Source organism: Polypterus senegalus, chromosome 1, assembly GCF_016835505.1.
Source record: "Polypterus senegalus isolate Bchr_013 chromosome 1, ASM1683550v1, whole genome shotgun sequence".
NCBI classification, from domain to species: Eukaryota; Metazoa; Chordata; class Cladistia; order Polypteriformes; family Polypteridae; genus Polypterus; species Polypterus senegalus.
The window spans coordinates 226938127-226963111 of record NC_053154.1 but is presented as its reverse complement, the minus strand read 5'-3'; the positions used below and the strand labels follow the sequence as shown (position 1 = coordinate 226963111).

General features: G+C 40.0%; 1 protein-coding gene across 4 annotated transcripts in view; it reads right to left on the bottom strand.

Annotated features, from left to right (window-relative positions):
• Positions 1–24985, bottom strand: part of LOC120539568 (ubiquitin thioesterase Zranb1) — a 139383-nt gene that overhangs the window by 63741 nt on the left and 50657 nt on the right. For all 4 annotated transcript variants that reach the window (XM_039769777.1, XM_039769796.1, XM_039769786.1 and 1 more), the window contains 2 exons: positions 21527–21646; positions 18194–19045 (listed from right to left, as the gene is read on the bottom strand). In XM_039769777.1, the coding sequence (XP_039625711.1) occupies positions 18194–19004 (811 nt within the window). In that variant the 5' untranslated portion in view covers positions 19005–19045; positions 21527–21646. The remainder of the gene's footprint in view (positions 1–18193; positions 19046–21526; positions 21647–24985) is intronic.

The window sequence follows — 24985 nt, the reverse complement described above, 5'->3', positions numbered from 1 at the left end:
AATTTGGGAGCATGCCCTTGACAAATCAAACAGAGTAAGCTCTGCAGTATACTTGTGACTTTACGCCGTAGGAAGATAAGTAAATAAATCAAGATGAGTAACATTCGATCTGGCTTTTTTTTTTATATATATATATATATATATATATATATATATATATATATATATATATATAATATATATATATATATAACACATAAGTGCTTCTTATGTAAAGACCATCACAAAACATAATCACAAACGTGAGTTTGCACAATATGTTGGTGAGCTCTGTAAGCCGTGCTGTTTCTTTGAAGGACAGGTGATTGGCAGAATGACGCCGGACCTGTATCCAAAACGGTGCCATCTTTCGTCTGGTACAGTTGCGTTGTTCTTATATGTGAGTGGACGCTTCCTGCGGGGAGGGCTTCTGTTCTCGTTCTCCGATCCGAGTTCCGAGTTCACCTCTGTTATAGCAAATCTTTATTTGAAAACAGGCGTGTCAGATCAGGGCAAGCATGAACGCGACAGAGAGAATAAAACTAAAAAAAAAATAAATAAATAATGCTAACGTTTACAAGTACCATATATTTACACCGTCTGTTAAGACTCAAATCAAATGTATGCTTTTACTGTATAATAGTAACAGTAAGAACAGCTCACTACTCAAAACATTTATTTTGGGAGATGTTAAGACTTGAACCCAGAAACTTCTGAATTAGTCAGCAGCTCTAACCAGTATACTACCCGAGAAGTCAGGACAACAAGCAACACTAACCTGATTTCTTTTTCTTCGGTAATAGTCTTGGGGGAAAAAAAAAAAAAAAAGCATTTGTTCTGTTATAATTGTATCTTTTATGAAAGTGCTTATTTGATATTTAGTTTGTCGTTAGTACTAAAACATGGAAAACGTTTGTCTTGTAGGGATGTGTTCACCATTGTCATCCTACACTTACACAGATCTTTATGGACACGGAACACACATGAAATGCATGTGTTCTGAATAAATATATATTTTTTTAGACTAGGTATCTGACTCACTGATAAACAAGGCTTCATTTGGGAGAGGTTTTTGCAGTTTTCCGGTAGTGGGGGGAATGGTATAGCAGGCTGCTTGCTGCTTGGGATTATCGACACATTTACAAGACAAAAGATGCTGAACGGAGATGTGTGAGTGGATTTATGGTGGGCCGGATTTACGAGTTTTCTCGTAAGCTTTGGTAATTCTAGTGTTAAGTCGGTGTTTGTGTTGCAATTACTTAGTACGTTTTCTTTCATTTTTCACTTAAGCTGGCAATTAAGTCTTCAATCTGCCTCAAGAATGATTTAAGATTTGAAGAGGTAGGAGAAGTGACAGTGAAGGTGGTAGTAATGAGAATGGCACCCGTACACATGCACCACAAGGCCACCCTGCTGGCCACTGCCAAGAGTTGATCTATACTAATAAAAGGCAAAGCCCTCACTGACTGACTGACTGACTCATCACTAATTCTCCAACTTCCCGTGTAGGTAGAAGGCTGAAATTAGGCAGGCTCATTCCTTTCAGCTTACTTACAAAAGTTGGACAGGTTTCATTTCGAAATTCTACGCATAATGGTCATAAATGAAAGCTATTTTTCTCCATATAATGTAATGGAGTTGAGCTTGATGGCCGTGGGGGGGGAGTTTCGTGTGACATCATCACGCCTCCCACGTAATCACGTGAACTGACTGTCAATGCATTACGTAGAAAACCAGGAAGAGCTCCAAAAAGAGCTGAAGAAAACATGCATTATACAATTGAGAAGGCAGCGAAACAATAAGAAGCGAGTGAGTGACACATACTGTACAAGCATATTCATGCCTGCAGCTACTTCAGAAACAAAGCACGGTGTAAACCTAAAGTTTAAATTAAGTTCATAGACAGGCTGCCGCTGGCGTTTCTCATGCCCTCGGCTAAGTTCCCCTTGGGATTAATAAAGTATCTATCTAATCTATCTAATGCGGGATACAAGTTTAATGAGAGGACGCAGGGTATAAACGACAGTTTTGATCACTTTCTAACTAAGTTCAAATTGCAGGTCAAAGGCTGTGCTTATGCAAATTCCGAGAGACTGTGTTTGTGGGGGGATTGACAGTTAAGGCGGGTGGAGGAGTGACGTCATCCTCTCCCCTCCCATTCACCTCATTTCGCTCTGAGCTGAGCTCCGCGGATAACGCCGTCTTCCAAAGCAACCTCGTCACACTGCCACCAAATACTCACAGAAAAATCCACAAGTTAATACACACACTGTCTCTAGAGTTTCTCCACACTGAATCCTCCAGGCACTACTTACAAAAGGTTACATTGACAATCGTGTTACGTTATTTTTAAAATGTTTCCTTTTCTTCTCGATTCATTTTACCCTCGCACCCCCTTGGTTTGAGAAGAAGTATGAAAAAATATGTGGTTAACACAGAAAAACAGATCACCAATTCAAGCTTCATGAATAATCAATTCGCCATCAATAATTGTGTAATCCTCCTTCCATTTTATAATTTTTCCGCCACTAGCCACGAATAAATGAAAGGTAAAAAAGTAAGAGCGAAGTGAGGGTGACTTATTCAGGCAGGCATATATATGACAGCAACACACATGACAATGTGAATCATGTTACGTTATTATTAAAATGTTTCCTTGTCTTTTTCATTACTTCTTTAACACACTACTTCTCCGCCCTCTTACTTTTTTTACCTTTCATTTAATTATGGCTAGTGGCGGAAAAATTATAAAATGGAAGGAGGATTACACTGAGTATGGCTTTACCAAAACAATTATTGATGGCGAATCGATTATTCATAAAGCTTGAACTGGTGATCTGTTTTTAACCACATTATTTTTTTCATACTTCTTCTCAAACCAAGGGGGTGCGAGGGTAAAATGAATCGAGAAGAAAAGGAAACATTTTAAAAATAACGTAACACGATTGTCAATGTAACCTTTTGTAAGTAGTGCCTGGAGGATTCAGTGTGGAGAAACTCTAGAGACAGCGTGTGTATTAACTTGTGGATTTTTCTGTGAGTATTTGGTGGCAGTGTGACGAGGTTGCTTTGGAAGACGGCGTTATCCGCGGAGTTCAGCTCAGAGCGAAATGAGGTGAATGGGAGGGGAGAGGATGACGTCACTCCTCCACCCGCCTTAACTGTCAATCCCCCCACAAACACAGTCTCTCGGAATGGCCCCCAAGGTCTCTCGATCTGACCCCCTTAGACTTTTATCTTTGGGGTCATCTAAAGGCAATTGTCTATTCTGTGAAGATACGAGATGTGCAGCACCTGAATCTACGGATACTGGAAGCCTGTGCTAGCATTTCTCCTGCGGTGTTGCTATCAGTGTGTGAAGAGTGGGAGAAGAGGGTTGCATTGACAATCCAACACAATGGGCAGCACATGGAGCGGCTGCTGCTTCACCACCTGAGGCCACAGGTCCGTCACGCCCTCGACCCTCTGCAGTTCGCATACCAGGAGAAGGTGGGAGCGGAGGATGCCATCATCTATATGCTACACCGATCCCTCTCCCACCTGGACAGAGGCAGTGGTGCTGTAAGAATTATGTTTTTGGACTCTAGCGCCTTCAACACCATCCAACCTCTGCTCCTTAGAGACAAGCTGACTGAGATGGGAGTTGACAAACACCTGGTGGCATGGATCGTGGACTCTCTTACAGACAGACCTCAATATGTGCGTCTTGGGAACTGCAGGTCTGACATTGTGTTCAGCAATACAGGGGCACCGCGGGGACTGTACTTTCTCGGTCCTGTTCAATCTATATACATCAGACTTCCAATATGACTCGGAGTCCTGCCACGTGCAAAAGTTCGCTGATGACACTGCTATTGTGGGCTGCATCAGGTGTGGGCAGGAGGAGGAGTGCAGAAAGTTAATCAAAGACTTTGTTAAATGGTGCAACTCAAACCACTTACACCTTAACACCACCAAGACCAAGGAGCTGGTGGTGGATTTTAGGAGGCCTAGGCCCCTCATGGACCCTGTGATCATCAGATGTGATTGTGTGCAGAGGGTGCAGACCTTTAAATATCTGGGAGTGCAGCTGGATGACAAATTGGACTGGACTGCCAATACTGATGATCTATGTAAGAAAGATCAGAGCAGACTATAGTTTCTGAGAAGGTTGGCATCCTTCAACATCTGCAGTAAGATGCTGCAGATGTTCTACCAGACGGTTGTGGGGAGTGTTCTCTTCTACGCGGTGGTGTGCTGGGGTGGCAGCATAAAGATGAAAGACGCCTCACGCCTGGACAAACTTGTTAAGAAGGCAGGCTCTATTGTAGGATTAAAGTTGGACAGTTTAACATCTGTGGCAGAGCGACGGGCACTAAGCAAACTCCTGTCAATCATGAATAATCCACTGCATAAACTTAACAGTGTCATCTCCAGACAGAGGAGTACCTTCAGTGACAGACTTTTGTCACTGTACTGCTCCACTGACAGACTGAGGAGATCGTTCCTCCCCCACAATATGTGACTCTTCAATTCCACCCGGGGGAGTACAGTAATCCCTCGCTATATCGCACTTCGACTTTCGCGGCTTCACTCTATCGCGGATTTTAAATGTAAGCATATCTAAATATATATCACAGATTTTTCGCTGGTTCGCAGATTTCTGCGGACAATGGGTCTTTTAATTTAAAGTACGTGCTTCCTCAGTTTGTTTGCCCAGTTGATTTCATATAAGGGACGCTATTGGCAGATGGCTGATAAGCAACGCAATCAGAGCACGTATTACATATTAACTAAAACTCCTCAATGATATACGATGTGCTTCCCCGAGCGGATTGTTTGCTTTTCTTGGTCTTTCTCTGACATTCTCTGCGCCTGACGGAGGGGGTGTGAGCAGAGGGGCTGTTTGCCTAGAGGATATGGACGCTCCTCTAAGAAATGAAAGCACGTATTGATTTTTTGATTGTTTGCTTTAATCTCGCTCTCTCTCTCTCTGACGTTCTCTGCGCCTGACGGCGCTCGTTTGAAGAGAAGATATGTTTGCATTCTTTTAATTGTGAGAAAGAACGGTCATCTCTGTCTTGTCATGAAGCACAGTTTAAACTTTTGACTAAAGAGTGTTATTTCATGTCTAGAGGGCTCTAATAATGTTAACAGTGTGGGTAAGTTTATAAGGGCTTAAAATATATAAAAATAACCATACAAACATATGGTTTGTACTTCGCGGATGCGATCGAGGAAGGAGTACTGTACACACACACACACACATTATATATATATATATATATATATATATATATATATATATATATATATATATATATATATATATATATATAATATATATACTGCTCAAAAGAATTAAAGGAACACTTTTTAATCAGAGTATAGCATAAAGTCAATTAAACTTATGGGATATTAATCTGGTCAGTTAAGTAGCAGAGGGGGTTGTTAATCAGTTTCAGCTGCTGTGGTGTTAATGAAATTAACAACAGATGCACTAGCGGGGCAACAATGAGATGACTCCCAAAACAGGAATGGTTTAACAGGTGGAGGCCACTGACATTTTTCCCTCCTCATCTTTTCTGTTTCTTCACTAGTTTTGCATTTGGCTACAGTCAGTGTCACTACTGGTAGCATGAGGTGATACCTGGACCCTACAGAGGTTGCACAGGTAGTCCAACTTCTCCAGGATGGCACATCAATACGTGTCATTGCCAGAAGGTTTGCTGTGTCTCCCTGCACAGTCTCAAGGGCATGGAGGAGATTCTAGGAGACAAGCAGTTACTCTAGGAGAACTGGAGAGGGCCATGGAAGGTCCATAACCCATCAGCAGGACCAGTATCTGCTCCTTTGGGCAAGGAGGAACAGGATGAGCACTGCCAGAGGCCTACAAAATTACCTCCAGCAGGCCACTGGTGTGAATGTCTCTGACCAAACAACCAGAAAGACTTCATGAGGGTGACCCAAGGGCCCCATGTCCTCTAATGGGCCCTGAGCTCACTGCCCAGCAGCATGCAGCTCGATCGGCATTCGCCATAGAATACCAGAGGTGGCAGATGCACCACTGGTGCCCTGTGCTTTTTACAGATGAGAGCAGGTTCACCCTGAGCACGTGACAGAAGTGAAAGGGTCTGGAGAGCCATGGAGAACATTATGCTGTCTGTAACACCATTCAGCATGAGCAGTTTGGTGGTGGGTTAATGATTGTCTGGGGAGGCATATCCATGGAGGGTCACACAGACCGCTACAGGCTTGACAAAGGCACCTTGGCTGCCATTAGGTATCAGGATGAAATCCTTGGACCCATTGTCAGACCCTATGCTGGTACAGTGGCTCCTGGTGCACGACAATTCCTGGCCTCATGTGGTGAGAGTATGTAGGCAGTTCCTGGAGGATGAAGGAATTAATACCATTGACTGGCCACCACACGTTCCTGACCTAAATCCAATAGAACACCTCTGGGACATTATGTTTTGGTCCATCCAATGCCACCAGGTTGCACCTCAGACTGTCCAGGAGCTCAGTGATGCCCTGGTCCAGATCTGGGAGGAGATCCCACACAACACCATCTGTCATCTCATTAGAAGCTTGCACCAATGTTGTCAGGCATGTATACAAGAACACAGGGGTCATACAAAGTGCTGCGTACAATTTTGAGTTGCTGCAATTAAATTTTGGCAAAACGGACTAGCCTGCCACATAATTTTTTCACTCTGATTTTTGGGGCGTCTTTGAATTCAGGAAGAGGGTCATGTGACATATCAAACTTATTGGGAATTTCACAAGAAAAACAATGGTGTGCTTGGTTTTAACGTAACTGTATTTTTTTATGAGTTATATACAAGTTTCTGACCACATATAAAATGTGTTCAATGTGCTGCCCATTGTGTTGGATTGTCAATGCAACCCTCTTCTCCCACTCTTCACACACTGATAGCAACACCGCAGGAGAAATGCTAGCACAGGCTTCCAGTATCCGTAGTTTCAGGTGCTGCACATCTCGTATCTTCACAGCATAGACAATTGCCTTCAGATGACCCCAAAGATAAAAGTCTAAAGGTCAGATCGGGAGACCTTGGGGGCCATTCAACTGGCCCACGACGACCAATCCACTTTCCAGGAAACTGTTCATCTAGGGATGCTCGGACCCGACACCCATAATGTGGTGGTGCACCATCTTGCTGGAAAAACTCAGGGAACGTGCCAGCTTCAGTGAATAAAGAGGGAAACATCTCATCATGTAGCAATTTCGCATATCCAGTGGCCTTGAGGTTTCCATTGATGAAGAATGGCCCCACTACCTTTGTACCCCATATACCACCCCATACCGTCAATTTTTTTGTTCCAACAGTCTTGGAGGGATCTATCCAATGTGGGTGAGTGTCAGACCAATAGCGGTGGTTTTGGTTGTTAACTTCACCATTCACATAAAAGTTTGCCTCATCACTGAACAAAATCTTCTGTGTAAACTGAGGGTCCTGTTCCAATTTTTGTTTTGCCCATTCTGCAAATTCAGTGCGCCGATCTGGGTCATCCTCGTTGAGATGCTGCAGTAGCTGGAGTTTGTAAGGGTGCCATTTGTCAGTAGCTAATATCCGCCGAAGGGATGTTCGACTAATGCCACTCTCCAGTGACATGCGGCAAGTGCTACGCTGTGGGCTATTGCTGAATGAAGCTAGGATAGCCACTGATGTTTCTTCATTAGTGACAGTTTTCATGCGTCCACATTTTGGCAAATCCAACACTGAACCAGTTTCACAAAACTTAGCAAGCAGTTTAACTGTAGCATGGGAGATGGGTGGTCTCGTAGGGTGTCTTGCATTGAAATCTGCTGCAATGACCCGGTTACTGCGTTCACCAGACATCAACACAATTCCTATCCGCTCCTCACGTGTTAACCTCTGCAACATGTCAATGGCTGTAAACAAAGAGAAACTTGTAAATAACTCATGAAAGAATAAAGTTACGTTAAAACCAAGCACACCATTGTTTTTCTTGTGAAATTCCCAATAAGTTTGATGTGTCACATGACCCTCTTCCTATTGAAAAAACAAAAGCTGGATCCAAAATGGCCGACTTCCAAATGGCCACCATGGTCACCACCCATCTTGAAAAGTTTCCCCCCTTACATATACTAATGTTCCACAAACAGGAAGTTAATATCACAAACCATTCCCATTTTATTAATGTGTATCCATATAAATGGCCCACCCTGTGTGTGTGTATTATATATATTTATTTATTTATTTATTTATTAATTAAAAACACTAGATCACAGCCAGAGTTTTGCAGTAGCTCACACGTTTGACTGTGCATGCGGGTTGACCAGTGTGTTAGAGGAAAAGACTGACCGCCCTGTATGTCAATCAAGTGGCAAATAGGAGGATATGATAGACTAACATTTAAAAAATTATTTTTTGAATGAAACGTGATCTACCTGCACTACCTTTCTGATCTACCGGGGCACCCCTGCTCTAAATGCTAATAGTGAACTAAAGGCAATTACATTTTGTTTCTCCTTCTCCACTTTAAGTCCATCTGGGAGTACAATAAACACAGCTATTGGATTAGGAGTGATTGCGACACCAAGGCTGTCTGATAGGCATTTAAAATTTTTTGCCCAGAATGATGTTAATTTGGAACACACCCAAAACGTGGCCTTGTGAACCTGGAGCTTGACTGAAACGTTCGCAAGTTGGATCTTGCCCCGGAAACATTTTGGACAATTTTAAGCAAGATCTATGTGCTCAATAAAAGATTTTAAGTTGAATAATGAAATACTTTGTGCAAATGGAGCTAAAATGAATTCTGTGCATGGTTGCCTTCCACTCCTTTTCTGAAATGTTGAGTAAGAGATATACTTTGCCCACTGTATTCTTGAGATCTTTAAAAGGAAGGGATTTTAAAATATTTTATAGAAATTCTGTCCGAGTCTTCAAGACTTATCAATCTCTCTTCTGGAATAGAAACAGATGTGAGGAGAGGAAAACTGGGAAGATTTTGTTTAACGAAGTTTATAATTTGAAGATAGTGGAAAAATTGTGTTGATGGGAAACTAAATGTAGAGTGTAATTGTTCATAGGATGCAAAGACATTATTTATAAACAAATCTCTAAATGATTTAATCCCATGTTTTCCAAACATTAAAAACTGTATAAGTTTGAGAGGGTGGAAAAAGGTGGCTATCATTTAGAGGTGCCAAAGATAAAATATTCTCTAACCTGAAATGGTTCCAACATTAGTTTCATATTCTGAGTAACTGAAGAATAATTGGGTTTGTTAGTATATTGACGATACCTTGTATTTACTGGTGTTCAAAGCAAGAAATATAAACAAGTGCTGCAGGATTTCATTTCTATTGCAGACCAAGCTAGTGTGCGTTCATCTATTTGTGTCAGTGTCCAGGTTTTTATAGCTTGTATGTTTGCTTCACAGTAATAAAACTGAAAATTAGGTAGAGTCATACCGCCTTCTGATTTAGGTCGTTGTAGGGTTGCGCTTTGGATGTGTGGATATTTGAAATTCCAAAAAAAATGAGGTTAAGATGGAATCTAATTTTTTTAAAAATGATGTGTTAATGCATACGGGGATGTTCTGAAATAGAAACAGAAACTTAGGGAGGTTATTCATCTTGATAGTGTTAATTCTTCCTGCAAAAGTAAGATGGAGGGTAGACCACTTATGCACATCTTGTTTAATTTTATCCAAGCAGACACCAAAATTTTGTTGAAAAAGAGCTTTTTATTTGTGATGTTTTCCCCTAGATATTTAAACTGATCTGCAATGATAAAAGGAAAGGCATCCAATCTAATGCTGTTTGCTAGAGAACTCACTGGAAAAAGCATTCTTTTGTTTAAACTAATTTTAAGTCCAGATATATTTAAAAATTCTGCTAGTACAGTTAAGGTTACAAGCACTGAATTTTGTTAGTCTGATATATACAGTACCATATCATCTGCACTGAGTGATATTTTCTGTTCAACTACTCTGAAAATCCCTTTTATCATGGAGGCATTTCGAAAGTAAACAGCCAATGGCTCAATAGCGATTGCAAATAGCAGTAGTGACAAAGGGCATCCTTGTCTAGCATCGTATTCGATTTTGAATTAGTCTAAGACAGTGTTGTTAATATAAACACAAACTTCTTGATTGGTATACAATAGTTTGATCCATGAACATATGTTAGGGCCAAATCCAAATTTATGCAAAGTGGTGAATAGAAAATCCCATTCAACCATATCAGATGCTTTTTCTACATCCAAAGATAATAAGATCTCTGGAGTTTTAAGATGGGTGAATATATTACATTAAATAGGCGCCGAAGACTGGAATCCAAATATCTACCTTTAATAAATTCGGCTTGGTTTTGTGATATTACTGAATGGAGCACTTTCTCCATCCTTCTAGCTAGAACTTTGGAGAGTATCTTAACATTATGCAGAAGTGAGATTGGTCTGTACGATACACATTGTAATTAAGTCCCTATTTTTCTTAGGAAAATGGTAATTAATGCTTGGCGAAAAGTTTTGAGGTAGAATTTTAATGTCTCTGTCTTCTATGAAAGTTGCTGAAAGAGTGGAGCTAAGTTGAATTAAAATCTATACTAATAAAAGACAAAGCCCTCACTGACTGACTGGCTGACTCACTCACTCACTGGCTGGCTGACTCATTCATCACCAATTCTCCAACTTCCCGTTTAGGTTGAAGGCTGAAACTTGGCAGGCTCATTCCTTACAGCTTACCTACAAAAGTTGGGCAGGTTGCATCTCGAAATTCTACGCTTAACGGTCATAACTGTAACCTTATTTCGTCCATAAACTGTAATAGCCTCCAGCTCGGTTGCGTCTCGCATCATCACACCTCTCACGTAATTGAGTACCTGCCCATATAAGGTCAATACTCGCGGTTGAAGGACTGTGCTTAGCATATTAATTAAATGCAGCTACTGCGGAAACCCTCGCTCAGCAAAAGTGCGAGAGAAACATTTAAGTGCCGGGTCTGAGCTAAAATTAAATAAAGCTGTGGACATCACAAGGTTGCACAAGATAGTCGTGAAATACAAGTTTAATCCGATGGTTGTGCTGCTTCCAGACATGTATTTTCGTATTAAAGCATTTAACCAATCACATTTAAGCCATCATTTGTTGTCAGGCAGAGAGGCCTTGATAATCCGTTGTGAAGGCCCTCGAACACAGAATAAATGTTGATTAAACTGTTGCTTCAACCAATCAGATTTTGAGTTGGTGTCAGTAGGGCCCTCTAGCAGGCGTACGGCAACATCACCGTAGTCAGACCCACTGATTGGATAGAAGCCGATATGAGGAACTCTACGAGGCCACTGAACGCATCGCAGGCGCTCCGAGCGCAAGATCCTCGCGCGCACAACGGCCAACTCCATGGCAGAATTCTGGAAAATATTATTTGCCAGACACAGACCAGATTTCAAGACCACGAAAAACTGATGTTTGTCATGCTCCTCAACCCCCAGAAGTTTCGGGAATACAAGAGAAATTTCCCGTATGCAGCCTTCTCCAGTTTAACACAAGAGCCACGCAGCAGTTTTTGATCTGTCTCGGCTAAAAACAGAACTGACTGTGATGTATGCCATGGATGATTTTGCAGGAAAATCTCCCACTGATCTCCTTGACTTCCTTCATCAGAAAATTCTGAATGAGAGCATGAGGTAGCTGTACAAATTGTTATATTTGGCTGTGATCATTCCCGTGTACACTGCTTCTGTTCTCCTAAAGAGAATTAAAACTTATACCAAAAATACGACAGGACTTGCATGTATATATATATATATATATATATATATATATATATATATATATATATATATATATATACGATGCCCAATTGGCACTAAGGGGCCTAAAGTGTGCCAAGAAAACATCCCCCACACCATTACACCACCACCACCAGTCTGCACAGTGGTAACAAGGCATAATGGATCCATGTTCTCATTCTGTTTACGCCAAATTCTGACTCTACCATTTGAATGTCTCAACAGAAATCGACACTCATCAGACCAGGCAACATTTTTCCAGTCTTCAACTGTCCAATCTTGGTGAGCTCGTGCAAATTGTAGCCTCTTTTTCCTATTTGTAGTGGAGATGAGTGGTACCCGGTGGGGTCTTCTGCTGTTGTAGCCCATCCGCCTCAAGGCTGTGCGTGATGTGGCTTCACAAATGCTTTGCTGCATACCTCGGTTGTAACGAGTGGTTATTTCAGTCAAAGTTGCTCTTCTATCAGCTTGAATCAGTCGGCCATTTCTCCTCTGACCTCTAGCATCAACACGGCATTTTTGCCCACAGGACTGCTACATACTGGATGTTTTTCCCTTTTCACACCATTCTTTGTAAACCCTAGAAATGGTTGTGCGAGAAAATCCCAGTAACTGAGCAGATTGCGAAATACTCAGACTGGCCCGTCTGGCACCAACAACCATGCCACGCTCAAAATTGCTTAAATCACCTTTCTTTCCCATTCTGACACTCACTTTGGAGTTCAGGAGATTGTCTTGACCAGGACCACACCCCTAAATGCATTGAAGCAATTGCCATGTGATTGGTGGATTAGAAGATAATTGCATTAATGAGAAATTGAACAGGTGTTCCTAATAATCCTTTAGGTGAGTGTGTGTGTGTATATGTATCAGTGGCGTAGCATAGTGGGGGCGGCACAGAATTACTGTATATTTTAGTCTTTTAAATTGAAATACCTAAATAAGGGGGCGGTGAAATTTTCCACGCTACGCCATTGGTATATATCATGTTAAGTTATTTTGAAAAGGTTTCCTTTTCTTTTTCATTAATTCTTTAACACACTACTTCTCCGCTGCGAAGCGCAGGTATTTTGCTAGTTTTTTTATAAAATTCAGCAAGGAAGCGATCAGGACCTGGTGCTTTCCCACTCTGAAGTGAGTTTATAGTGTCCAGTAATTCTGATAGTGTCAGAAGTTTATCCAGTTCATCTGTGCTCAGAGTATCTAACTGGGGTATCCGTAGTGTATCAAAAAATGCATCAGATTGTGTCTTGTATTCTTTAAACTGAGCAGAATATAAGAACTTATAGTAGTCTCTAAATATTTGCATTATATTTTAATGGCCAATGATTCTAACGTCATCTGTGTTGGTGATTACTGATAAGTTCCCGCTTGTGGATTTGTTGAGCTAAGATCTTATCAGCCTTCTCTCTGTGTCCATAGTAATGATGTCATGATTTAAAAATGAGTTGTTCTGTTTCTTTTGTTGTCAAAAGGTTGAGTTCTGATTGCAAAGCCTGTCTTTTCCTAAAAAGTGCCTCATTTGGAAACCTGCCATGTTCTTGATCTATTCTGGTAATTTTATGGATGTGGTGAGAGAGGACATGCAGGTGATGGGTGTAACAGAACAAGATGCAGAGGACAGAAAGATATGTAAAAAGGTGATCCACTGTGGCAACCCCTAATGAGAGCAGCCAGAAGAAGAAGAACTTTGAGGCCTACTTGGTTTCCGATTTATTTTTGTGGTAAAGATATGAGATAATTTGTCCTCTTAAAAATGCCTCCAGAGTTTCCCCTGAGTTTTCCTGCAGAAACCTCCAAGGATGCATTTGTCTCTAAAAAACTTAATTTGCTTGGATATAAATTCTGTGCAGTTATTGTCAGCTAATAACTGGGGGTTAAGACGCCAGCTGTGAGAGGAGTATGTGGGGCATAGTGATGTGAGCTCCATGATCAGAGGGCATGGCCAGAGATAACAATAGCATTGTATTTGGAAGATTTGATCCCAGGCAAGAAATGGTCTATAAAGAAATAGTCAATTCTTGAGTAACAATGATGTACTGGTGAGAAGAAGTAATAGGGTCTTAAGTATTCATTTAGAAAACTCCAAAGGTCTGATAAGTTATGATCAATTAAAAACTGTGTGATTATTTTTGCATAGATGTTGTCACGCCTGTAGCTGTAGAAGTATCCAGGTGATTTTAAGACTTTTTCTCACACTGGGCCCCAGGGACATATAGACACACTACGCAGGCACAAGTCCCTGGTTCAAATTGATAGTTTATTATTACATATTACCTTGACAGAGTTATTTTTAAAAATGGCAAACAACTCTTTTTTTCTTTCTTGCTTCTCATGTGCACCTCCTAGGCAATCTTTGTCCTTCTACCTAATACCTGGCTCCAACTTACCTGGGGGAAGGCAGAGTGACTCCTTTTATTCATGACCTGAGAGTACTTCCAGTGCTAGGGCATACACTGTTGGAAGCACATTAAAAGTTAATTAGAACTGCCTGGAAGTAGGGAGCATAAACCCCTGCAGTGTCTCGTGGCGCCACAGCACAATTCCCAGCATGCCCTGGGGATGTCCATTTGGGAACTGAAGCCCAGGAATGTTGCCAACCATAGTATGGAAACCTCCCTGATTGTTCCATGATGTTTTCCTTCCTGCCAATCTCACGGCAAAGACAGGAATTCTCCTTCCTTTTCTTTCTCTTAGCCTTCCAGGATATACTGTATATATAATTGTGAAGACACAGTCACCAAACTTATCCTTTAAGGTCTGTGCTGATCAACTTTGTGGCATCCTTGGTTACCCATTCAGTCTCTCAGTAAGGCTCCAGAAGTGCAGTTGTTGTGGAAATACATCCGCATTGTACCAGTTCTTAAGAAGGCAGGCACTTCTTCACCTGAAGAACACAGACCAGTGGCCCCTAAAGACCATATCTTCAAGACATTCCAGTGGTTTGTCCTGAACTATATGAGTCTTCTTCTGAAACAACACTTGAACCCATTGGTATTTGCTCTCTGATACTGGAAATAGTTGTGTCTCATTTTTCTGTTCACTCTGTACACCAATGACTATAAATACAACGCTATATTAATGTCATTAGCAGACATTCTTCAATAATTCTGCAGTAATAGGGTGCAGTAACAAGGGGGATGAAAAATAGTATAGGATTCATGAGGAGCAGAGAACTTTGCATTAAAGACGATGGCTGCAGCATCGGCAAACCCCAGGATCGATGCTCAGTCACTACTCAGGGAGTGAATGTGGAGGTGGTGCCCTGCTACAAGTACTTAGGGGTCCACACCAATCACAGGCTGGGCTTGTCTTGTAATATTGAGAAACTATAAGAGAGAGAGTATAACAGGCTTCATTTTGTTCTAAGGAGACTTCCCATAATGTGGGTAGTGACATCCTCTTCATGTTCTACAACTCTGATGCCCAGTGTAAATACATACACTGCAGTGTGCGTGACCAGAAACATCACTTCAAGAATCCCCGATCTAATCAAGAAGCGAACTAAAAAGGCAGACTCGGTTATAGGACATATTCTCGACTTACTGAAGGTCTGTAGCAGAGAAGAGAATTAAAACACAATGCTGCACATCATCTGTGACACACTAATATGGAGTACTTTTAAGCAATGAGTTAATTACAGTGGAACCTCGGTTCACGTACAACTTGGTTCACGACCAAAAAGTTCGCCAAACTTTTGCCTCGGTTCACAACCACACACTCGGTATATGAACAAGCCAGTTTCCCTTTCGGTTTGTACATGTTCAGTCTCTCCCTGTGCAGCGAGCGAGAAAAAGAGAGAGCTAGCCAAGTGCCTGCTGGGGAGGGGGAGATTACTGCAGTGTTTGCCTGCCTGTGCAGGGTGGTGGAGATGGGGGGGTGGGGATGGCTCGCATGCACTTACTGCAGGGTGGTGGAGATGGGGGGGAGGGGATGGCTCGCATGCACTTACTGCCTACCTTCTGCATATGGGTAGAGCCGAGACACACTCTCACTCTCTCTCTCTCTCTCTCTCTCAAGCATCTCTCTCAAGCATCTCTCTCTCTCTCAAGCAGGCAGTACTGCACGCGAACCATCCCCCCAACTCCACCCCCGGCACAGGCAGGCTGAGAGAGACAGCATGCAAGCCGTGTGCCTGCCTGGCTTTTTCATTTATTAGTCAGTGTTATTAGTCAGACATACACTCTCTTTGTGCTCTACAGTATTTTGTGTGCTTTTGCAGTTAACTATGGCTTCTAAGCCAGTGAAGAGTGGTGAGAAGAAAGTTTTGAAGAAAATTGAAATCGAAGTAAAGAAAGAAATTACAAGAGGTGGAAAAACTGTTGACCAGTTTACTCATTTACCAATCTGAGAACCCTCTTGCTTTCAAGCAGCACAATGTAAGCAAAGCCAGACTGCCAGCAAACATGAAGGGTTGGGTCACAAGAACTTTGTTTTTGGAATGGCTGCATGAGGCTTTCACTCCCACCAGCTAAAACAGCTAAAAACACCAGAAACCCAAGAAATCACAAGAGAGAAAACCCCTGAAGGAAAACACTTTATGCCAGAACTCGACTCATGCAAGGTTAGTTTTCTTGGTGGTTTTTGTATTATGGGTTTTTTAAAAGTTAATTTTTCAGTTCATAGCGTGAATTGTTGCAATGTTACTTTTCTCTTTTGTTCAAATGTTAGCTTTTTCCCTGTGCTTAAAACTCATTAAAGTGTTTACAGATGGAGTTGTTCATAGCGCGATTAGTTGCAATGTTACTTTTCTCTTTTTTCAAATGTTTCTTTTTTTCCCCGCTGTGCTTAAAACTCATTTTTAAAAAAGTGTTTACAGCGATTGGAATGTAAGGCTAAATAGAGTGATCTTTTTACTTTTTTGGTTGCTTGTGGTTGGTTTTTAAATACACTTCGGATTTGTTCTAATGTTCCTTTTTTTTCCCGCTGTGCTTAAAACTCATTTTAAAAAAAGTGCTGCATATGCTGCTGACAGAAGGGGGGTGGGGGTGTTGGAGGAGGGGGTTGTGGGTGCTTGTGTGCTACAGAGAGAGAGAGAGAGAAAGAGCGCGATCCTGCTCGTGTAGCTGAGCAGGGAGTCTGGGTGTTTTGTGTCAGTGTTATTCAATGTTTTTACATTAGTTTACTATTACACTGTGCATTCTCTGGTGTAATTAATTAACTATATTTGTGCTTAATCTTTACATATATTTACATATTTTACACACAGTTCGTACAGTCTGGAACGGATTAATTGTATTTACATACAATCCTATGGGGGAAGCTGCTTCAGTTCACGATCAACTCGGTTTACGACCAAAGTTCTGGAACGAATTATGGTCGTGAACCGAGATTCCACTGTATTCAGCAAAAATGTTTAGAAAAACACTACTGGGGATCCTTTCTACAAAGAAAATATGCCTTTATAATGTCTAACTATGACACTGACTGCTCTTTTTATCTTTATCCATGAGTTTTCTTTCTGTTTAGTAGTTCTTGTATGTATTTATTTTTATTTATTCAAGGTAGGGAAAATTAAAGTTCAATATATATACCTATTCTCTGTAGACTCCAGAGACTGTGCTGTGCCCAAGGAGGGCAGCTGTTTCTAAGACGCTGGAAAATACCATGTCAGCGACCAACAATTAAAACACAGTTCTTCCTCAACCACTGTGTACCAGCTAGACATATTATCAAATCAATCTATCATACATTCAGAAAATGTTTATCGAGAAGATACAAGGCTAATATGCTTAACGAGTTTACAAATAAAATAGACAAATTTTGCTGTTAAACTAAAAAACCTATGGCTTACTAAACAGTAATTTTTTACCTGATTGAAAATGTGAGCTGCTGCAATTAACACAAGCTCGCTAACCATCCAAACTCAGAGAAGCAGTTTTCATTTTAAAGGACAAAATTAGAAGCGAAGCTAATAATTCATTAAAGCAGCCGTTTGTCTAACTGTACAGGATTATTCCTCAAATTAGTTTTTCTCCACTTTCTTTAATGTAAAGGCTAATGTTCCATACTCTCTGGTAGATTCTGCCTTGCTGATCTCTGTTTACATGAAGTTCACAGCAAATAAAGACCTATGCTAGCTCAACTACTCTAATACCTCTTTGTAAAGGGACAATGCAACAAAAATTACCATAAAGCTCAGAAAAGTTCTTTTGAGATCAGCAAATTTGCTGGTCACCAATGAAGTCTTTTGTAGTAAAAATCGTATGATCCATCGAGAACCACTAGTGGATGGCATATAGAGACCATAAAAGCTCAGAAATACAGCATCTGGTCAGGTGAAGCAGTTAAAGCTATACATATCCACAAAACAATGAAATTAATAAAATGAAATGGGACATTACACACAATTATTCTACACCAACACTTCATAAGTCTACTAATCATGATATCAGATTTTAATTAATGTCACAATGCAATGAATTATCAGTAAAGACAACTTACCTGCACAGGCATTAAGAAACAGCCAGTCAGTCTTCCTCATCCTGTTTTTGATTTGCTTTAATTTTTTAAAGTCAACCTCAAGTTCCTCCTTACTACCAACAGCTCCTGCGGCAAGCTCAATTCTTTGAAAATCCATTTTCACATCAGACTCCCGTTTAGAAGTAGGAGGGGACCGTCTTTGCCCACTACTGCAGCCACCTCGCCACCTTGACCGGTCCTGTTCATTTATAATAGAAGGGTCCTCTGACTCTGCTAGCTCTATTGCTTCAATGTTATTAGGCTTGGGGTGATCACAGACCACACACTTCCTGGTTTTTGGCCAGTTCTCATATGTACAAACTGTGCAAGTCCAATGTTGTGCTCTGGTATTTAATCTATTCCGATCATTATATTCCTCACAGGGATCCACAGCTGGCAGAACAGGTCTTAAACCAGAACCAGATGACTGAGGAGACTCTGTAGGACTTCTGGTACGACGTTGACATAAGCACTGAGTACAGCGTATTGCACGGGGCCAGTTCAGGTAGGTACACATATGGCAAGACCATTTACTAGTGCTTTCAGTTGTAATGCAAGTTTTAACTCTAGGCCTAGCACTAGAGTCTGGACAGATTAAAAGACTGCTCCCTCCTTCGGTACTTGAAGGTTCCCATTCTCTGTTACCATCAATAGTTGAGCTGCTCTTAAATGGGTCTTCTGTAATAATGGTTGTAGTAGGTCGCTGAGCACGGCACATGGTGCATTTAATAGCTGAAGGCCAGTTTTCATACGTGCAGTATTCACAGGCCCACTTAATTCCAAGTTCTGTCATCGTTGGTCACTGTGGTAGACACCAACAGGTTGAGACCAAAGCTGTTTAAAAATAAATAAATCCAGAAATAAATAAATAAATATTTATATAAATGAAAATTCAAACAGCCTGTAGATCATCAAAATGCAAATTGGTTTTAATTTTAGTTGAATTAGCTACATTTAAAAACATAACAGAACTCTGCAAAAATCAGTGCTAAACTGATACAAAACATTGCTAAAGTGTTCACTATTCATATTTATAAAGTACAAAGTTTCATTTAATGTTCTGCACTTTTTTTAACAGTGTGAAAAAATTATTTTTATAACCAGAACAAAATTAACTTTAAATATTATTTAAATATTATTTGACAATGGCAATGATAAAGACAATTTAGAAAAGAAAGAATATAACACTATCCAGTTACATTTGATGAATATCCATCAGCAAACTACTTTTCACATATGTATTCAATGAGTAAATGCATCATCAATTCTGAGAATGCAATGCTCTTTTTTTCCTCTTTTCCTTAAAATTACAGCTATGCTGTTAAGACTAAATCTAGCTGTCTGTGCTCTGAAAATGAATACAGTGGAACCTCGGCTTACAAGCATAATTCTTTCCGGAAACGTGCTCGCAGTGCAAAGCACTCGTATATCAAAGTGAATTTCCTCATAAGAAATAATGGAAACTCAGATGATTCATTCCAAAACCCAAAACTATTCATATAAAAATGATTAATACAAAATATAAAGTAAAAATACATAAAACAAATTAACCTGCACTTTACCTTTGAAAAGAATCATGGCTGGTGTGAGTGAGTTTCTAAATTCTTGTGGGATGTCACCCAACGGGACAACATGCGGAAGAACGTCCCAAAGCAATCCCAGTCTCCCAGCGCTGTAGCAGTTCGCTGTAAAAAGCGAATCCAGAAAGATCGCGGACATGCTAGAAGTGCCTGCCGTCAGTGGGTGATACAAGGAACATTATAAATCCGCAGGGCACAGTACTACTTGGCCACGAACCTGCCTGACTGCTGTGTCTGTGTATGGGAGAGTAGCAGATCCTGCTACAATAAATAACCGCGCTATTGCTGTTTCAAGCTAAATAAAGCTGGTGGTGCAAGACGGGGACTCGCACATCACAGCACACGCACGCACAAGGACACAGAGAGTCACAATGCTCTAGTAAACAGTATACGCTCATACGGATGTCGACTGTATGAGTAAGGCACGCTGACTCAGACGAAGAATAGGAAACGATTGCCCACAATCCCACAGCGTGAGAGAGAACCACCATCAGCTCAGTTATGATTACATGACGCTCAGCAAACAAAGCATATACATACTACTCGTATTGCAAGACGTCGCTCGTTTATCAAGTCAAAGTTTATTAAAAATTTTAGCTCGTCTTGCAAAACACTCGTAAACCAAGTTACTTGCAAACTGAGGTTCCACTGTGTGTGTGTATTATATATATATGTGTGTGTGAGAGAGAGAGAAAACGAGAGAGTGATACATGTGCTCTCTCAACCCTTCCCCACTATTTTCACATTTGTCTTCAAAAAATAAATATATTTAGAAGCAATAAATGGATACACCTCTGGTTTTGTGCACGGATAAGAACTTTCAAAGGAATAAAATTAATTGAAACAAAAGTAAAGTGGTCCAAGACTGATGAAACTATTCATCACATCATCTCACAACTTGTTCAAAACTCACTTGCATGGTGTAATAGCAAATGGCCAGTGCTGTACTTCACCCAAAAAACTATAAATTAAGGTTTATGAAAGTGATACTTAATTTTCCTGAGTGTTCCTCTTCACCTTATTAGGTAAAAAAGACAAATACGAACATCCTGTTTTTACAAGAAAAAAACTATGCACACAGTCTAAGTAAATACGGCAATAGTTAAAAAAAACTCAATCCACATGATTATTATATTTAGAGCTTCATGTAAACTTCTAAGTGGAATGACAGAGAACAGAGTTCACTAATGACTCTTACAATATGAATGAATTTAAACAGTCTATAATAAGCACTAAGCATGCATAGCTAAATCTAGACAACCTAAACTAAAAAAAAACTTTAAAAAGTAATAGATACATAAAAATGTTTCAACATACTTAATTGTTTTTCACTTTTTTTGTGCAAATATTTGAATTTGTTGTAATTATACTGAAAATAATATAAATTAATATATTATGGGTTTAGGTACTTGGACCAAATAATTTTCAAATGTTATACAGAGTTTCCATATACAGTACCCTACAACAGCTAATAAAATCAAACAGGCCATAAAGGCCTGGCAGGGAGTATTTCAGCATATTCAGTATATTCACAGTGACAGAACTTTTAAAAATTACATTCCCAAAACTAAAACATATAATTTCTGAAAGTTACTATTTCTAACATATATTGTTTTCAGATTTTAAGTTTTCACAGAGACATGTAAAATCATTCCATAACCCCTCCTAAACATTTCTTAGGTCTATACAAAAAAAATACTGCTGTAAAAGGATATGTTTCTTGAATCAAACTTACGCCAATGCATTTGGTCTTCAGTGCACTTCACAAAACAGGGCTTTGCAGAACTTCCAGCTGTCCATGTTTAAAGATAGTAGGGTAGCACAAAGATAAATCTCAGTTTACTAAAACGAGTACCTGAAGGAAATAATAAAAAAATAGCATTTACACCTTCATCTTAATTAAACATATCACATATCATTTTAGTAGACATATGTATGTAGTTTTTAAATCTATTTTAGAGGACAGAAACACACACTAAATGTATTCAACCCTCACGTTTTTTCCATAACTGGAAAAGACAGAATTTCAGAAAAATTAAGAACCATTTACTTTCAGTGGATTCAGACCCCTCACTTTTTTTCCCAAATTCTTCTATGTTTAAATCCTGAGCTGAAATATTTAAAATATTTTTTCACCAAAACAATCAACACTCAGTACCCTTGAAAGACAAACCAGTACAGAATTTTTTAAAATGTAAAAATAAAGAGAAATCTCACACTGACACAAGTATTCAGACCCTATACTTAGTATTTATTTAATTAAAGCACATTTGGCAATATTTGCAGTCTATTAAGCAACAAGCTTCACACCTCTGGGAGGTTTCTGCCATTCTTCTCAAACTCTGTGTTTAGGATGGGTACCACCGGTGGATAACTATTTTCATGTCTCTCCAGAGATGAAGTCTAGGTTCTGGTTGGGCAACTCAAGGACCTTTCCAGAGTTGTCTTTACTTTGTCCTTAGAGTTAATGTCCTTTTGGAAGGTGAAACTTCAGAAAAAGTTTTCATTAAGCCTATCACTGTACTTTGTTCCTTTCAGCTTTCCCTCAAACCCAACTAGTCTCCCAGTCCATGCCACTAGAACACAAACACACAGCATGATGCTGCCACCACTATGCTTCATAGCTAGAATGGTATTGCACAGGTGAGAAGTGGTGCCAGGTTTCCTCTAGACACGATGCTAATCTTGGTTTAATCAGACCAGAGAATATTGCTTCTCACAGTCTGAGGGTACCTTAGCATCCTTTTTAAAATTAAAACAGGTTTCCATGTATTTTTTTCACTCAGGAGAAGTTTTTGTCTGACCACTCTTCATAAAGCCCAGGTTGATGGAGTACTATAGTGATGGTTTCCGTTCTGGGAGTTTCTGCCACCTCTACACAGGAATTCTGAAGCTCTGCCAGAAAGACCATTAGGTTCTTTGTAGGGCAGTGCGATATTGGCAAAAAATTATATCTTGTTATTTTCTAGGACTTTGACGATAACTATATGTATATGAAATTTTGTATCCTTTAAAAAGTTTGTAAATATCTTCTTGATCGAGCTTGGTCTTGTTAACAGAATATTAATTGCAGCTTACTAATGAGATTAATGGAAACAGCAGTTAAGGAAAACCGGTCATATTTATTAACTTACAGCTGAAGTAAAATAACATAAAAACATTAAAATCACCAGTCAAAGTATTACTAGGATCCAACAGCGATGGTATGACTATTTCAAAGTGGCCTACAGAGACCAAAACAACTGTATTATGAAGAGTATTTTAAACAAATACTAACCCTTAATGTAAACAAGATATGAATCCAAAAGGGAATAAAACACTAGTACAGGACATAAACATTACAATCTTGACTGTAAAGGGAACTGTGCAGAATACAAGCAAGGACAAAAATCTACCATATTGTATTACAATAAGAAATCCAAAGTTCTGTCAAATTTTGCACAGAAAAAAAAAAAAAAAAAAAACTATTGCATTTGTAATCAAGTTCTGTCTAATATTGCACACAGATTGAAAAAAAAAAACCCAAACCTGTAACATTTTAAACAAATTACTAACTTCAAGTTCTGTCCAATAATGCACAAAGATATCAGAAAAAAAATAAAAGTTGTAAAATTCTACTGGGGAAATTTCAAGTTATGTGACAGAAACACCAGTGTATCCAGAGCATCTGGCTTCAGAGCAGCATGCTTTACATGTAACAACATTTCCTCAAGTGTTGAAAGCTCTCTCTCTCTCAGTAGGGCAGCACAGCTACAATTTGCAACTTTCTCCAACTTGGTGGAATGTACTTCTTTCGCTTTTTCACCAATCAAGTGGATTTACATCATTGTTCACCTCAGGTATCAAGCAGTTCGATCTTTTTCAATGGCAGTGTGCAAAGACACCCCTTCACTGTATTCCTGTTTTTATCAAATAGCTGCTAAGACTTTTTTTTCTTTTTTCTTCCTCCCTTGTGTTATTGCCTGCTCCAACTTCTGCAACCACAGGGACAGGGTGTAGTAGGGCAAGGAGGCGTGGATCTGTGCAACTGTTTTAAATAATGAAAGAAAATGTGCTTTTGAATCAAGGACATCTTGCAAAATAAAACTGATCTGATAGGCATACACTTCTTACGGAAATAAAAATAATCTATTCAAACAAATTACGTAATTCATTTGAATGGATTACAGTACAATCCCTCTTAACCGGCAACCTCGGGACTGGACCCATGGCCGGATGCTGTTTAAGCAGGTTAATCCGACGCATAACTATTTTGATGTAGAAAAATATTTCTAAGGTATGTACTGTACCTCTTCAATGAAGAAACCATATCCACAAGGCTTCATCCACGATTTCGCACACAGTTTTATTTCTTGTACAATGACTGGACAGTGTGGTGTAGCGGGGGTCCACAGCTCAAGTCAAAAAAGTAATCGCCACACTTGCGGCTTAGCAAGAGGGCGTAGTATGTGTGGCCAATTGGTTCAGCGATCACGGAGCTGGAGTGACCGGTATTGAAGACGACTGGCCGTCGAAAGGCAGCGGCAGTCGTGGAGGCTTTGGGCTGGGGCTGGGGCAAGAACCAAGTCTCGGTCTGGATTGAACCAGACGTAGCCAGGGATCGGAGGGCTACCGGACCAGTGTGGAAGGCAGCTGCACCTGCAGTTAAGGAGATTCCCCTGTTGCGAAGCCTGATGGGAGAAGCAGGGGAGCCACCAGGTAGAAAGAAGAAGGTATCGTGCTTTGGATTTTAAGAGACTGCTTCCAGCTATTGTTTTAACCTTGTCTGCACTGTTTTTAAAGGACTTGTTCTTTTACTAATGGATTTTAACCTCCACTAATTCACTTGTTGAAATGGATTATTTATTTAAAGAAGACTTTTGATACACTGCAATTTAATTTGAACAGTTTTGCTGTTTGCTGGTTTTAAAATACCTCTCACCTTTCCTTCCAGGAAAGAAGGAAATGCATACATATAAAGAATAACTCAGGATTAAAAAAATTTTTTTTTTTAATTTTATGTTAACAGGCCGGTTAATGCGAGGCCAGTTAAGAAGGATTGTACTGTAATAATTTGTCTGAATTTTTGCCTAACACCTACAAGGCTCTCAGTACTAGATCAATTTCATTCTAAATGAGAATTAGATTTTTTCCAGTTTCAAGTAGTACAGAACATCAGTTACCCATTAGTTTGCTTGTCCTTCTTCACTTTAAG